Here is a 15707-nt window from a genome sequence, read left to right as displayed (position 1 = left end):
TTAGATAACAGTCTTCAGTTTTTCAAACTGACCTAGTATAGATGGTAGGGAGAATACCAAGCTTCTCTTCTTCTGCTGGTTTTGTGCCTCCAACTTTCACAACATCTGGGATGCAATTGCTATGTCATTTGTCATCTTGCAAACTTACTATGTATGTATATACCTTATGCTTGGTCCTGGATATGGATGTTCCAGGTATTCAGTTCAGTTTGCCTCCCTTCTCCTTCCATACATTTGCAGGGATTCTTTTCACATTCTTTTCTTCACAGGAGAGTAACCCTTTCTAATCCAGATCTGTATCCCTATAGCTCCTATATCATAAAAAACCTGGTTCATCAAGAGTGTTGCAGCAGCTGCTTTCTTATTCTCAAGCAGAAAACTTTGGGTTGGTGCCAGATCTTAGGTTTCTACAAGATGAACTTATGCACACACTGTTTCAAGTTCTGGATTCTATCTGTATTCAGTACCTTTCCCAGAAGTTCAAGAGGAGTGGTTTGAATGTCTCAAATGGTAGGATGCTGGCTTTGTTTTCCAGTCTGTGGTTGTCTTGGATGTTTCTGTTTTCTCTCTCCATGTCTCAACAAACATTTACCTAGATTCTGGTAGTTACCATGATGCATCTTCACTACAGAGGAATCTGGTTCCTTTGTCTCGGTGCTGGATTTATGAAAGGAGTTGCTACAGAACAACAACACTGTGAAGTTTTCAGTCTTGTTCCTTAGACTGTGAGCACGAGGTAGCAGAACCTCATTCCCTCTCAGTCCTTAGAATTTTCAGTTCTATGACTTGGCCTCGGTCTATTCTGCCTCTGCAGAACTTCCTCTCTTCAAGATCTGTGGTAATATGTGCAGCTATGATGAGACTCTTTTTTTCAATATAAATGTTGTGCTTTGGATTCTTCTGTGACCACCTTTAGGGTTCTTGTTTGCCCTTATCTAGGTAGTTGGCTTGCTTTGTGCCTTCCCAGAAGATTGGCGAACAATTTAGGTCCTTGCATTGGACATCCCCATATAATGGTTTCTTCAAAGACCAGGTTTCTCTGGAAACCCTGCAAATAGCTTTCACAGTGGTAACAGAGACATTTTTTCCTAGCCTTAGTATTTTTTCTAAGACTGTGCTTCTAGAACAGAAGTTACAACTAAAGACTGTAGTGCTAGCACGGCCCTCTTGTTTTGATTCTTATGGACACAGGCCTTCTAGAAAGACTTGCTTGCTACAAGAAGATCCTGGAATTCCACTGTTGGCATGCAGTAACAATCTGAATGGATATCAGTTGCATGTAGTTCTACTCTGAACCTGTGAAAGCAGAAGAGAGCACTTTCTAACACTCCTTCAAGCAGCTTTGGTAGTATCCTTCTGCCATGCAAGCCTCTGACATTCATCTTGCATTCATGCTGTGTGAGTCTTGAAACATCCAAAGCTGAATGCAGTCTTTGGTAGGGCATCAGGGTCGTCATTTGTTTGCACAGTAGGATTCTCATCCTCTTCCAGAAATCTCTTGTCAGGGCCAGCTACTGAGAGTCACCATCTGTAAGAATGTACATGTGGACTCATTTGAAGAAAGAGAGCTTTCTTACCACTAATCGGTGTTTTTCATGATGTGTAGTCCACATGTACATTCCTGTCCCATCTGCTTTTCCCTTCTCTCTAATTCTTTTTCAGATGCAATGCTGTTGAGAGACACTGAAATGGGGGTAGATGCACTCTCTTGTATGTCACACATGAAGCAGGAAAAGAAGGAGAAGCAAGAGTACAGGCTCTACAGATACTGCCCAAGGAAAACCTTGCAGTATCGCATGACAGGGCAGAGCTATGCCTGCTGTTAGAGTGTACGTGTATGATAAAACATTGGGTGCTGGTAAGTTTTGGTTTTGTTTTTTCACTCGATCAGGGAGATAGGATTGTCCTTGGTCTTCACAGATGGGGACTGTAGGCTGATCTGTTGGTTTTCTGTGTTTGTGAATGAGTTGAGGACTGTAGTGTCCGTGTATGCCTACAAACTGATGTGCTCTATCCTCCAGTTATTAGTGACTCACCCTGCATCATTGCTTAAGCATTACATGCAGAGTTCTGAGATTCATTCAAGTTATTTCCTATGATAATAACCTATTGATTGTGTTTCACAATTTTTTTATATTTGCCATTGTTTTAAATGGCCTGTTTTTCCAGTTTCTCCTCGTATATTGCAAAATGCATTTTTGCGCAACTAACTAATAGCTCATACTGTATCATTCCTTTCTAACTTTTCAGTTCATGTGTCTAATTTCCAGTAGCTAAAAGGTTTTTTCCTACTTTGGGTTTGGACCTGGACCAGAATTTGAGTGGTGTCTCCTTATTCAGTCAGCGAAGGTTATCATTGTATGGTTCCAAACACTTTATTAATAAATGCTAGCTAATAAAAATAAACCAAGTAAACAAATTTCTGATACCTCTGGAGCCTCCTGGTGGTTTTCTTTATTTTAATATACTATGCATGATGACAGAGGGTTTGGATAATCTGAGTTGGAATCAGGTTCTAATGGGAGAGGGCAGAACATTTGTTTTATGGCATAGTCTGCAATTTTTAAAAAGCTCTGTTTATTTTGTGTTGATTCCAATAGCCATTTTGATTTCTTTGTTAATCTTTAGCCTTAAGTGGTAAGGTAAACTTCCTCCTGCTTTCTCTCTCCATATTCTTTTTTCTTCCCCTTGAAAAGGTCAAATTCAAACTGCTTAAGTAAGGGCTCTAATTAGCCAGAGAAACCTCTGAGAAAACGTTGACTTCAATATTAAAATATGACCAGTGGCCAGTATAATATTTGGTTTGCAAGTGTATATGTCCTTAATTTAAAATAAGAAAACTTAAGTCTTGGAAGAATTCTGAGATTTCAGAAGAAAAATGGTAAGGATAATAGCAGTAGGAACTTTGTGAAAACCTTTAAATGAGTTGCAGAAGGTCATAAAACTAAAGATAGGGAAGAGGTAACGTGTTGTCACAGGAGTAGGTTATGTAGGGGTCACCTGTGTGAGGGGAGTTTTCTGGCAGACTGGCCTGCTTTAAAAGAAGGTGGGGCCATAACACAGAAAAATAATTGACCTGACAGTGAGAGAATAAAATAGCCTACTTTTATCTCCATTTCTCACGTATTTCTCTCACAAGGGATGATTCTATGAATACCAAAGTGTGCAAAAATTAAAAGGAACGGTATGTCTGTAATTGGTATCTCCTTATTTTTAGCCTTTATTCCCATATATTCTTGTACTTGATCAAGCCATTTGCCTTCACATTGAAAAGCAGTCTTTACAGTTTTGGATTCAGTTGCAGCTGATGTGTAGACTGTGAAGCACTGTAAGAAATATAATAAATAACTGCATTTGCAAACTTGTATCTTTAGTCTTGGAGTGTATGTGACACAGGCTGACAAAACAATTAGCTAGAGCTCTCTTGCGTGCTGTTGTTTTTGGATAAGTGGTATTAAAATTTTTATCTCCCTGTCAGTGGCAATGCAACTTCTCTGCCAGCTGCTGGAGAATACCAGTGTTCTAATTCTGTGCTCTTCTTCTCACTTTAGCAAACGTGTGTGTTGTGAAGGTGGATGGGACTCCTTACCTGTGTAAAGCTGATGAGGTGGGAGAAATATGTGTAAATTCAGGTGCAACTGGGATGGCATATTTTGGCCTCCTCGGGATCACCAAGAATGTGTTTGAGGTTTGTATTTCTCTTTGTAATGTTCATGCTTACATTTCTTGTTGGGGTTTTGGGTTGTTTTTTTTTTGTAAATAAACTTATTTCCTTAGACTTCCTTTTTTCATCTTATTAGAAAGAGCCCTGGCCAAATACATTCTGTTTCATTTTCTATCAGAACTCGAAAGTCTATCTCTTAACCAAAAATACAAAGTACCATCGTAGACACGAATGTTCTTCAATCCAGTGTTGTGCCTGTGCTAGCATTTAATTTCATTCTTGTTCCGTAGCAACACAGCAGCCTTTTGTAGTGTTACCTGATGACATTTCAAGTTTATTGGTGCCCAGCCAAGTTTGCTGTTGGATATATGAAATGATGTTCCTAGGTAGACAGAAGAAGAGATAGTAAGGATGGTAGCATAACAGTCATAAGCTATGTAGTTTGTCAAAGTAAAGCAAAATAATCTTTCTGCTCAGAATTTTCCACCCTCACCCCAATTTCACGTTTTCCCTTTTCTGGCAAAAAAAAAAAAAAAAAAAAAAAGCAGTGAAAGACCTTTAGGAGTTACACTGGGCAGCAGCTTGAAGACTGAGTTATGTCAGAGATAAAAGAAATCATGTCCATAGTCTTTTCTTTCAAAAACACCCAAACTCTTGCCTCACTGCTTCAAACAGCTCAGCTTGGGCACTGTCCATAGCTAGTGAGAAGACCAGCAAGAAACCTGGTGTAATGGAAGAGCTGAGGTGGTGTCATCAGGACATTTCTCACCTGAGCTGCTATGAAACAGGCAGCATTTTGACTTCACTTTTCTTACCAGTGAGTGTCTGAATATTTTTGTGTTCTTTCAGGCCATTCCAGTGACAGCAGCTGGTGTACCTGTTTCGGATCAGCCCTTTACAAGGACAGGATTACTTGGCTTTGTGGGTCCTGTAAGTGAGAATGAGCCACCCAGCCCAGCTCTTCCGTGATGCCCTCCCATTCAGCAGAATTCTCTGACCTCACGATTGCTGCCTTTAGTCAGGCATGTATGACTGCAAGCCTGGAGGCTTCTCCCCTCTGTTTCTAATCCTGTCTTCTTTTCAGGACTATTTGGTGTTTGTGGTTGGAAAATTGGATGGCCTAATGACAGTTAGTGGCCGGAGGCACAATGCAGATGATGTGGTAGCCACTGCCTTGGCAGTCGAACCCATGAAGTTTGTCTATCGGGGAAGGTGAGTGTGTTAAAAACTTCACTGCTGATGTGGCTTTGTTGCTCCTTTTTCCACCTGCAACCAACAAGTAACATGGCATATGTGGGAACTCTGTGTAAAGTTTTACATGTGTATTTTGTAGGAGAGGTGACATTAGGTCATGATATGCCAGGTAATAACTTGGCTGTCTGTGCTAACCTGGAAGACAAATCTTGATACCCTGCTTCATGCATAATAGGTTTAAAATTGCTTTCATATAGCTCTTTAAGTGCCTGTTTAAAACTTCTTTCAAAGCTTCACTTAAGATAGTCAGGTGAAGCTTGTAGGCCAAATCTAAAACACAGCTCCCATTTGTCCACCTGAGCCTTTCATGCAGAGTGGCCTAGGGAAGAACTTTGCATTATGTTTTAAAGAAACAACTAGGAGTGCTGAAGTAGCTGAATAATCTTCAAATATAGTGTGTGTTGTATCATCAACCTTAACTGGCCTTTAGTGGTGAATGGCTCAATGTTTGGATGGACATCAGTTACAAGTGGTGTCCTTCAGGGGTCTGTACTGGGACCAGCTCTGCTAAATCTTCATCAGTGATGAGGGCTGGAGTATCTCTGCTGTGGAGAGAGGCTGAGAGATTTGTGTTCAGCCTGGAGAAGAGAAGGCTCTGGAGAGGCCTTATTACAGCCTTTTAATACTTAAAGAAAGATGGGAACAGGCTTTTTAGCAGGGCCTGTATAGGACAAGGGATGAAGGTGGATTCAGACTTATATATAATGAAGAAATTGTTTACAATGGTGAAACAAACACTGGCCCACGTTGCTCAGACAGGTGGTAGATGCCCCATTCCTGGAACCATTCGAAGTCAGGCTTGACAGGGCTCTGAACGACCTGGTCTAGTGGGAGGTGTCCCTGCTTACTGCAGGGGGTGGGACAAGATCTTTAAAGGTCCCTTCCAACCCAAACCAGTCTGTGATTCAGTAAAAGTCAAGCTTACCTCAATTTTTCATCACTTGTGTCATTCACATATCTTAATCATAATGGCACATGCCTGACTGAGGCATTTTTAATGTATTTTCGAAGATGCAGGCCTGAAACTAAATTCAAAGGGGAGCCAAGTATTTTTCAGTGCAAGCACTGATAGACAGGCTGGTCTGCATTTTGGCATAGTTGTCTTTCAGGAGGGACATTGTTTAGTGTGCATGATGAAATTATGCTGGCAAGATTTGCACAGCCCCTGCACGTGTGGAACCTGCCTGTGCTAAACATCTGCTGCATTGGTGACTGCAAAAACAAAGCCGAAATAAATCCCAATAATGAAACTTCATTCATTCTAAATTTGTTGGTTATTTTGTGATGATCTGGCATGAATAATGCTTGTGTGTATAGAAACAGTACCGTTAAAGGTTGCAGCCATTTCCACATTAAAATAAACCATGCTCTGTTCATCATATGTTGCATCCTATCATTCTTCTGTCCTTTGTGTTTTAGGATAGCAGTGTTTTCTGTGACCGTGTTGCATGATGATCGAATAGTGCTTGTGGCAGAGCAGCGCCCTGACGCCTCAGAGGAGGATAGTTTTCAGTGGATGAGCAGGGTTTTACAGGTAGTCAGTCTGTCCTTTCTCTCTTTCTAGGTCAATAAGGCTGATGTGTGTAGAGACTCTTTTTTTATTCTCCATAAAAACCCAGCAATGTAACAACAGAGCTGACTTCTAAATGTATTTCAGGGTTTGAGAGAATTTTATAAAAAGTAAAACTTCATTTCCAAATGTTCTTAACATCATGCTACTAGAATTCTTAATGTCCTAAGGATTATAGTTTTTTTGTGTTTTAATTCTGCATATATCTGCTGATTTCATACTGGCTGAAAAGTCTGAAATTGTTTAAGGGTATTCTTAGTGCCAAACAGACCCTGAAATCTTTTTATGTCACTAATATCCTTATTCTAGATCTCCAGCAGTAAGCATTAAAAAACTTTCCCCTTCATTACTTTATTATCTTTCTTCATTATGCCAAGGGAGAGGGGAATTCTGGTAAGTTTGCATTTGAGGATTTCAGAATTAATCAATCACTAGAAAGTAAAAAGTAAAGAAAGTAAAACGTGAGAGCAGTTCTGGGAGAAGATTCTGGTGAAGGGAAAGACAGCTGAAGGGAAGACTAGAGAAAAAATGGCTTAAGGGAAAATGCCTCCTAAGAGTAATGCAGTTGAGTAAAAATAATTTGTCTGATTTCAGTTTTGCAGTCTCTTTGAGGGAATATGGTAACAGCCTGGGTTTTTTCATGGGAGGAAATATTTTTTAATTTTCTTCTTAGAAGTGTCATAGCTAAAATAGACACTTAAGACTAAGGCAGCAAGATGTTTCCCTGCCTATTTTTGTGGTTTTATGTTTTACTGCGCTTTTGTGATTGTGCCATATGTGCTAAATTTGTTGTGGTATAATTTTAGCTTTCTAAAGTATCTGCACTTTTTACCCACTTTTAAGAGACTTTCCTAATCGCTGCTGTGCAGATGGCATCCCCTTGATAGAGTGCACAGGCAAAGTCCTGCGTCTGCTCCTGCTTCCACTGAAATCATGGCATAGCTACTGAGTTCAGTGAGTGCAGAATTGGACCCTTTATTTGGAAATTGTGGTGCAAGTAAAAATTTTAATGTTATTAAATTACTTGTCTTCAAATTCTTGCTCAAGCTACTTCCTAGTTGATAATGTGGAATGTATTTTTTCTTTTCTTTTTATCAAGGCAATTGATAGCATTCACCAAGTGGGCGTCTACTGTCTCGCCTTGGTGCCAGCCAACACTTTGCCCAAGGCTTCTCTTGGAGGAATTCACATTTCAGAAACCAAGCAGCGCTTTTTAGAGGGTGCCCTGCACCCTTGTAATGTCTTGATGTGTCCACATACTTGTGTTACAAACCTGCCTAAGCCTCGCCAGAAACAACCAGGTAAGTAACCCAGGGTGTGGTCCATACTTGTGCTGAGCTGATTTAGTGTGCCAGACTATCCTCTTGTCTCTTTTTCTATGCAATATGATCCTTGGTTTTGGCTTTTCATCTTTTCAAATCTGTGTTGAATATGGCACTTACAGTGACCTACAGGTTGGATTATGGATTATTACGTGCTCCTTATGTTATTTTTTTCTGTTATTTTGCACTTTTTTTCAAACTGCAGATGTTGGTCCTGCTTCAATGATAGTAGGAAACCTTGTTGCTGGGAAGAGAATTGCACAAGCCTCAGGGAGAGATGTAACTCAGTTGGAGGATAATGATCAGGCAAGAAAGGTAACACAGGTGTCCTGGTATTGAGTATTTGAATTGTTTTATTCAAAATAGAAGACCATTTGTGTCTGAAACTAAGCATGGAGCATTTCAAGTGAATCTGATTATCTCATTTTTTTCTGTTGCAGTTCCTGTATTTAGCAGATGTTCTGCAGTGGCGAGCTCAGACAACTCCAGATCATCCCCTCTTTCTTTTGTTGAATTCCAAGGTGAGATGCACTTCAGGTTGTACTCAAAGGCTGACATCAGTAAAAGATTGTTCAGATTCTAAGAAAATTCCAGCTAGAAATCTTTTCCTAAAATTCTTCAGGTCATCTTGATGAAGCAGGCAAGCAGCATAATTTTTCCACATCTGGAATTTCAGTGTGTATTCTGCCTAGCTTCAGATATTTCAGTAAAATTGCATTTCCTGCTGGAATACAACTTTTGTCATGTTAATGGAGCCCACAATTCTGTTGTCCCTTAGCACAATGGTAAGTGGAAGTCAGAGCTGGATGATTTTTTTAATTAGAAGATCTAGAGCCTTAGTAGAGAGCCCCTAGCACATCTTTGGAGGCATATTTTCTAAGAACACTGAACACCCTTCAGGAGACACTGATACCTTGTCCTTTGCCCCCCAAAAAAGATGACACAGCCACTGATACAAGAACAAATAAATGCTTCGGTTTTGGAGTACAGGCTCTATGTCCCTACAGGTTCTATATATTATATATTCAAGGGTTGACTGAGCCCTTAGGACATCTGAAAAGGCAACAATTGCATTTGTCAGTAAATACATAGTTTTTACTCATAGTCACTCTGCTCTTCATGTAATTGTCAGTAGCTTTGGAGTATTCCAAACACTTTGCATCCAACACTTCTTAGAGGAGTGTGTAAAACCATGTACCTTGGTATGTTCCATTGTATTTCTGCTTCCCTGGGCTTGAGGAACACTACTGCTAGGCATATTTCAGAAAGCTCAAATATTTTAGATTCTTTTACTGCTGTTCTAACACTTTTATATTCCACTCCATTCTTTCCAAGAGGCAAAGTTGGATGATTTTTGTTTGAGCTACTCAGTAATTACCCCTTCCAGGGACGATAACAGCCCAGTGACAAATTGAGCCTGCCTTGTGCTGTGCTCTACCACACATGTGAGGCAGGGAATATCCTTTCAGAAGGTCCAGCAGCAGTCCTTGGGAAGTGAAGGATTTGCCTTTGCATCTCTCTTTCAGACAGGCAGAATGGCTTAGGAAATTGCTCAAAGTTCTGACTTTTCTCAAGAGAGAAGAGACTGATATAATATGGTTATTATTGTTAAAAGCCCCAGAATTGGTTTATTCTCTCAGAGTAGAGAGGCTTTTGAGGGAAACATTCTAGTATGAATCAGCCCCTTTCCAGGTCACTTTGTTCAGGCAATTTTTACCTTTCACAAGAAGACCCTGCAAAAAGGAGACACAAAACTTAAGCACAAAGAAATTAACTGTTGGTGAATACATGCCTTAAATAGTGGGACTAATAAGGTACAATGCTAAACACAAGTGTGTGCTAAACACATCTCTCTATTAGAAAACCTTCTGTTTTACACTGTTTCATGTCAATATTTTTCTCCCAAGTCCTTGAGCTGCTACTGTTCCTGTATCAACATTTACTGTTATTTACTTTCTTACTGACTTTAGCTCCCAGACTTATACAGCAGTTTCGTTTGTAAAAGTGAGCACTGTACCAGTGCCTTCCTGAATCCAGCTAGGCCTTGGATCTAGCAGTGGTACCCTTGGGCTGAGGATTCCATGTGCACTCAAAATGGAATCCTTGTATAGCAAGCATTTGCTGTGATAATCCTTATCTGTACTGAATGCTTCATTCAGCCTCTGACTGTGTTTCCCTCTGAGGTGGTTGTCCCTGCAGTTTTTCTGGAAACAGATTGTAGCCTTGGAAAAATGTATCCATCCCAGGCAAATACATTTCAAAGCTGCTTCACTGTCTGGTGTTTGAAATAATATTTATAAAATTCTGTAGCATTCTGAAAGTTCCTGCTACTGTGCTATAGCTCCTGATAGCATTGTTTCCAAAACACCCAGAATCTTTAACAGTGTTAGCTGTATTGTTAAAATAATGACAGTGAAATGTTGAATCTCTGGCATGCAATTTTGTTCTATTTCAAACTGTCCTCCACAAAGCTTTCTGCTCTTTCTTTTGTTTTGGGCAGGGCACTGTAGCTGGCACTGCCTCGTGCCTCCAGCTGCACAAAAGAGCAGAGAGAGTGGCAGCTGCACTGATGGAGAAAGGGCGGCTGAATGTTGGCGACCACGTGGCCCTGGTTTATCCTCCAGGTAAAGCAGTATGGGCAGCAAGAAAAGAAACAACTTGCCAGGACAGATTATTCAAGCAGCCACTGAATATAGTGGCAAATGGCAGTTACTCTAGGATTTCAAGGAAGAGACTTGGGTTTTGTCTTTTTATTATTAAGTTGCTTCTCCAAGTGACAAACTGCGTTTACCAAACATTTTATCTGACTGCTCCAGATGTCCAGGCAGTTATGCAGGGACAGCTTCATTTAAACCACGTGAGACATTCTCAGTTTTCTGCCTCAGAGAATGGAATAATGTCCACTGACAGACAGTATAGGGATGTGAGTGTGTGAACACCTTTTTTTTCCTGAATGGCTGTCTCTAGAAGAGAAATCTAGAGAGCACGTTTGCATTATTAATGTGATCTATAAGTATACCTTAGGAAAAAATATTACCTCATAAAAGTGTAGTAGTTCATAGTCATCTGCTTTATAACCTACAATACTTTGATTTTTAAAAAATTTTTGTTATGTTATGCTAGTTATCTATAAGAATATATCCCTACAAATTTAAAGTTTGTAGAGTTGCAATGATTTTTATTAACTCTAAATGCAGAATATTTTAATGTTATAAAATTTATCATGGCCAAGAACAGCCTGTTGGTTTGAAGAGGCCTTTGTCACAAAACCTTATATCTTAATAAAACAAATGGGAGTATATTTAGATTTTGTTGAAAGTCTTTTGATCTGATAAAAATGGCTTTAATTTCACCAATATCCTTTACAGGAGTAGACTTGATAGCAACTTTCTATGGCTGCTTGTATGCTGGCTGTATACCCATCACTGTTCGCCCACCTCATCCACAGAACCTTGCTACCACTCTGCCCACTGTCAAAATGATTGTAGAGGTATGTATTAGGCATTCTTTTCTGATGCTTTTGGTGGAAATGGGGTAGTTGATGCAATCTGTTAAATTGTTTTGCCATAGTTCATGTAAAATAAGCTAGAAAGCAAAATAATCAGTGTGCTTTGCTCAAATAAAAACCTTTTCAGAAGCTCCTTTTAAATGTTCTTTCTGTTGTTGCAATTTGTTTTGCTTTGTTTCCAATGTTTTTATCCATATATCCAGCTTACTGGTTATCTCATCTGGATGGATATGAAATCACCTGAGCATTCATCACTAGTTTTATGAATGTTTATGATTCTGTGTCTCTTACAGGTCAGCAAGTCTGCGTGTATACTGACCACACAAGCGATAATGAAACTGCTGAAGTCCAAGGAAGCTTCAGCAGCTGTAGATATTAAAACATGGCCCACTATTTTGGATACAGGTACACAGTGTTTGCCCCCTATCCAAAATGTCAATGGTCTGAAGACTGAATTATTTATTCTGTTATGCACTAATTGCCTAATTGAACGGATGTATTTTGTATTGCATCAAACTAACCATCCAGAAACTGTTGGAAGTACCTGGTGTTAATGCTGGAAAGATACATTTGTGTCCTGTTGTCTTTTTCCAAATTGATAGTATGGTACTCTTTTTATATATTTTAAACAGATGATATGCCTAAAAAGAAGCTGGCTAGTATTTTTAGGCCTACATCTCCAGATATGTTGGCGTACTTGGACTTCAGTGTGTCTACTACTGGTATATTAGCAGGAGTAAAGGTATTGTAACAATAGAGATTTTTTGCTAAGAGATTTCATTGCTTCCCTACATATAGGCATGTTCTGCATTCATTCTTTCTGTCAGAGATGAAATTAAAAAATATAAGTGGGCCACCTTAGCATTCAGACAGCTTATTTTTAAGTTTTTGTGACAACAAAATTTCTTGGTGCACTTTTGGAAATACTCAGTCTTGCTGACTCTGTGTGACAAATCACTGAGGGGACTAAGGAGCTTTTCTCCTAAAGTTCGTGAATTTCTTCTTCTGCAGTTTACCATAGAGATGTCAGACATTGTTTGGCATCATTCCATGTCATGAGAGATATGATTTGCTACTAGCATGAAAACACCTGTGAAACTTTATAACCCCTTCCTGTTTTAAAGGTGCTTAAAAAAAGAAAGACAAACCAGTAGGGGTTGTTACAATAAACATTTCTGTCAGTTATTACACACAATCCTCTTTTTTAACAAGTCCCTGAGAGCCCCTCTTTTTCTCTTACAGATGTCACACGCAGCTGCAAGTGCCTTATGTCGCTCAATAAAGCTCCAGTGTGAGCTGTACCCTTCACGCCAGATTGCCATCTGCCTCGACCCTTACTGTGGCTTGGGATTTGCCCTCTGGTGCTTGTGCAGGTATGTCCAGTGAGCTGAAGGCTTTCCTCTGTGTTCCTGAGGGGCCAGTGGTGGATGAAACTCAGAGAAACCCAAATTAACCTATTAAAACAGATTTCGTAAGTGCAGTAACAAAATTCATTAAGTTTGCTGCTTGGGTACCTCGTGTTTTGAAAGTGGAATTAAATAGATAACAAATCCAAGAAAAAAAGGGGTTCACTGTCTATTTCACATTGATTAAATAAACCCTTTCAAAGTCTTTTGAGATTAAACCATACCTTTTTTTCAAACCCTGAAGCTATTGACTGTATTCTGTGCACTAAGAAATACTGCTAAAGGAAGTAATTTTAAGTGTTTAAAATGAATGAGACCTGAATTGACTCAATCAGGTAACTTTTATAATGTAGCACATTTTGCAAAGCTTCCAAATTTTCCTCTTCTTTGCCTTTCTTTTTCTGTACACTTTAACTAATCCAAAGATTTTAGTGTTTTAGGAATTTCATTTTTTTAAATGCAGAAACTGAACATGAAATGTTATTTTGTAAAAAGATAGTTTTACTTTAGTCTGTTCCTTGCCTTTCCAATTTCCCCAACTAGAAGTCCAGTAAGTGAACTGAAGAGACAACAAAAAAAATTAAACATCTGGTAATTTATATCATCAATAAAGCAAGGCAGAGTGGAGGGAGAAGTACCTTTAGTGATGATAGAATTAAAATCTAAATGTATTTTTTTAAAAATATTTTTAGGGACAGGAACTACGTATGTCACGCTTTCTATACAGGAGTTAATAGAAGGCCTGCTTTGTTTCATCTGAGTTAGAGATAGCAAACAATTATTTCACTGCAAAAAGATTATTTTTTCACTGCAAGAGATTTTTTTTTGTGCAGAATGATTTTTTTTTCTATTTTAGAATGTTTAAAAAGAAAACACAACCCTCTCATCTCATTGCGTACTACAAAAACACATCAACTCTAGCCAGCAGAAATAGCAAGCTACCTATTGAAAGCAATTAGAGGTGGTGTTAGTTTATTTTCAAGATGCATTTATATCTAAACTGGGTTTACAGAGGACAGATACGCTCACCTTAAATTTTGTGACTTAATTTAAACCCCTGTCTCTAAGCTAATTAAAAGATCTCTGGGGAGAAGATAAGCTGAAGTTCAGATACGTACCAGGCTCTTGGTTTTCATGCGTTTGCTTCATTTTGACTTTATGCACCATCTGGTTTTTATGCTTGCTTGAAGTTTTCAGGTTTCTTTTCCTTCCTCTCCCTAGTGTATATTCAGGTCATCAGTCTATTCTAGTCCCTCCCCTGGAGCTGGAGAGCAACGTGTCCCTGTGGCTGTCTGCTGTCAGTCAGTACAAAGTGCGTGTCACCTTCTGCTCTTACTCCGTGATGGAGATGTGCACCAAAGGGCTTGGGACACAGACTGATGCACTCCGGGTGAGTGGACTTAATTTTTCAACATACTGACATGCCAGTACGTGTGTCTTTATAAAAATGTTTTCGTTTGGCTTGCAGAGGATGGGCCATAAGTGTTTCTTTGAAAGCCTTTCATTATAATTTGCTTTCTGCGAAATATTGAGATTGCTGAAGTGTCAGCTGTCATGGTTCTGGTGGGGGATAAAAAACAGTCTTATGTTTTCAACTTCACTTAGTTGTGCCACCTCTGTGCTGCTGTGTCTTTCTTAGCAAGCCTGTCAACATTTTATTGTCCAAGATCAAACAAACAAATAAAAAAAAACAAAACAAAAAAATATACACCAAAGGAAAAACCCCAAAACCAAAAGCCTCTTCTCCTACCCAAAGAAGCCAAAAACCAACAAAACAAAAAACACAAAAAGCCCCCACAAAACCTGACAAGTCTCTTGTGCTTTGAGATCTCTTGACACCGAAGGTATTGAGTTCTAAAATGGATGCAGTCTTCCTAACAGCAGCAATCACACACTAATACATCCAATTATTTCTGAGGGAAATCTCTTTAACTGAAACCTAGTGTCCTTGAAGAGGTGACTTGGTGTCAGTGGTAGGAGATTTCCCACGGCTGTAGTAACTAAGCTGCTCAGGACTTCCCCTGGGAATGTCTGGCAGCTTGTTGGATGTAAGGAAGCAGCTATTCTCAGTATAGACAAAAACTCTGTCTCTCTGTTTTCCTGGACCTCACAGAAGGCATCCTGGCCCACAGCCAGGTTCACAGTGACACTGCTGAGAGCCAACAGTGTCTCAGACACATGAACTGTACAGCGCTGGGAGCAAGCAGGTCCCTTGTGAGCCCAGTTGTGTGACACAATGACATTTTGTGGTGTTTTCACCTCAAAATCATGAGAGGCTTTAGTGCAGCTACATGATGTGTAGTTTGCATCCTGTGTATAAAACCCTGCCACAGAGCTTCCTGGCACAATTTTAGAGGTTGCCCTGGGTGAATGGAGTCAAACTGGGTGCACTCCAACTCTGTTGTTTAACCGCATCAGTTATTACACTGCTTTTTATGGCCTTTGATTTAAGTACTATGGATCATGATTTAAGTACTAGACTTATGTCTTAGTTACAGTTGGACTGATGATCTTAGAGAAAGATTCTGTGATTCTGTAAAGCCCCTCTGTTCTGCAAATTAGTTGCTTATTTCCAGAATTGTTGACTTCAAACTTAAAATGTTGCTGTTTTCTTCACCCAACCTCTCAGATGAAAGGAGTTAACCTGTCCTGCGTGCGAACGTGCATGGTGGTTGCAGAGGAGAGACCAAGGATCACATTAACCCAGTCTTTCTCTAAGTTATTCAAAGACCTGGGTCTCTCTGCTCGGGCAGTGAGCACTACCTTTGGGTGCAGGGTCAACGTAGCCATTTGCTTACAGGTGAGATTAAACTTCTTATTCCTTATGCTTACGGGCAGAATCTCTGGGAATTTTTATAGAAAAGCATGTTCAGTGGAATGTAGATTTTTTTTTCAGATGAACTAGGGTGCCACTGCTTGCTTGTTTCATTACCAAGTTAAATAAGCCTTTAAGGTGTGGATTATGATAACTGCACTTTTCTGT

General features: G+C 39.6%; 1 protein-coding gene across 5 annotated transcripts in view; it reads left to right on the top strand.

Annotated features, from left to right (window-relative positions):
• The window catches only part of DIP2A (disco interacting protein 2 homolog A), a 109426-nt gene that overhangs the window by 84003 nt on the left and 9716 nt on the right, over positions 1-15707 (top strand). For all 5 annotated transcript variants that reach the window (XM_071746949.1, XM_071746948.1, XM_071746947.1 and 2 more), the window contains 14 exons: positions 3552-3688; positions 4514-4594; positions 4749-4876; positions 6338-6452; positions 7588-7789; positions 8016-8125; positions 8251-8331; positions 10311-10434; positions 11179-11300; positions 11612-11723; positions 11951-12060; positions 12561-12691; positions 13946-14114; positions 15354-15524. In XM_071746949.1, the coding sequence (XP_071603050.1) occupies positions 3552-3688; positions 4514-4594; positions 4749-4876; positions 6338-6452; positions 7588-7789; positions 8016-8125; positions 8251-8331; positions 10311-10434; positions 11179-11300; positions 11612-11723; positions 11951-12060; positions 12561-12691; positions 13946-14114; positions 15354-15524 (1793 nt within the window). The remainder of the gene's footprint in view (positions 1-3551; positions 3689-4513; positions 4595-4748; positions 4877-6337; positions 6453-7587; positions 7790-8015; positions 8126-8250; positions 8332-10310; positions 10435-11178; positions 11301-11611; positions 11724-11950; positions 12061-12560; positions 12692-13945; positions 14115-15353; positions 15525-15707) is intronic.

Source organism: Heliangelus exortis, chromosome 6, assembly GCF_036169615.1.
Source record: "Heliangelus exortis chromosome 6, bHelExo1.hap1, whole genome shotgun sequence".
Lineage (NCBI taxonomy): Eukaryota > Metazoa > Chordata > Aves > Apodiformes > Trochilidae > Heliangelus > Heliangelus exortis.
Note: the sequence above shows the minus strand (reverse complement) of the source record. Positions and strands in the feature narration are given on the sequence as shown.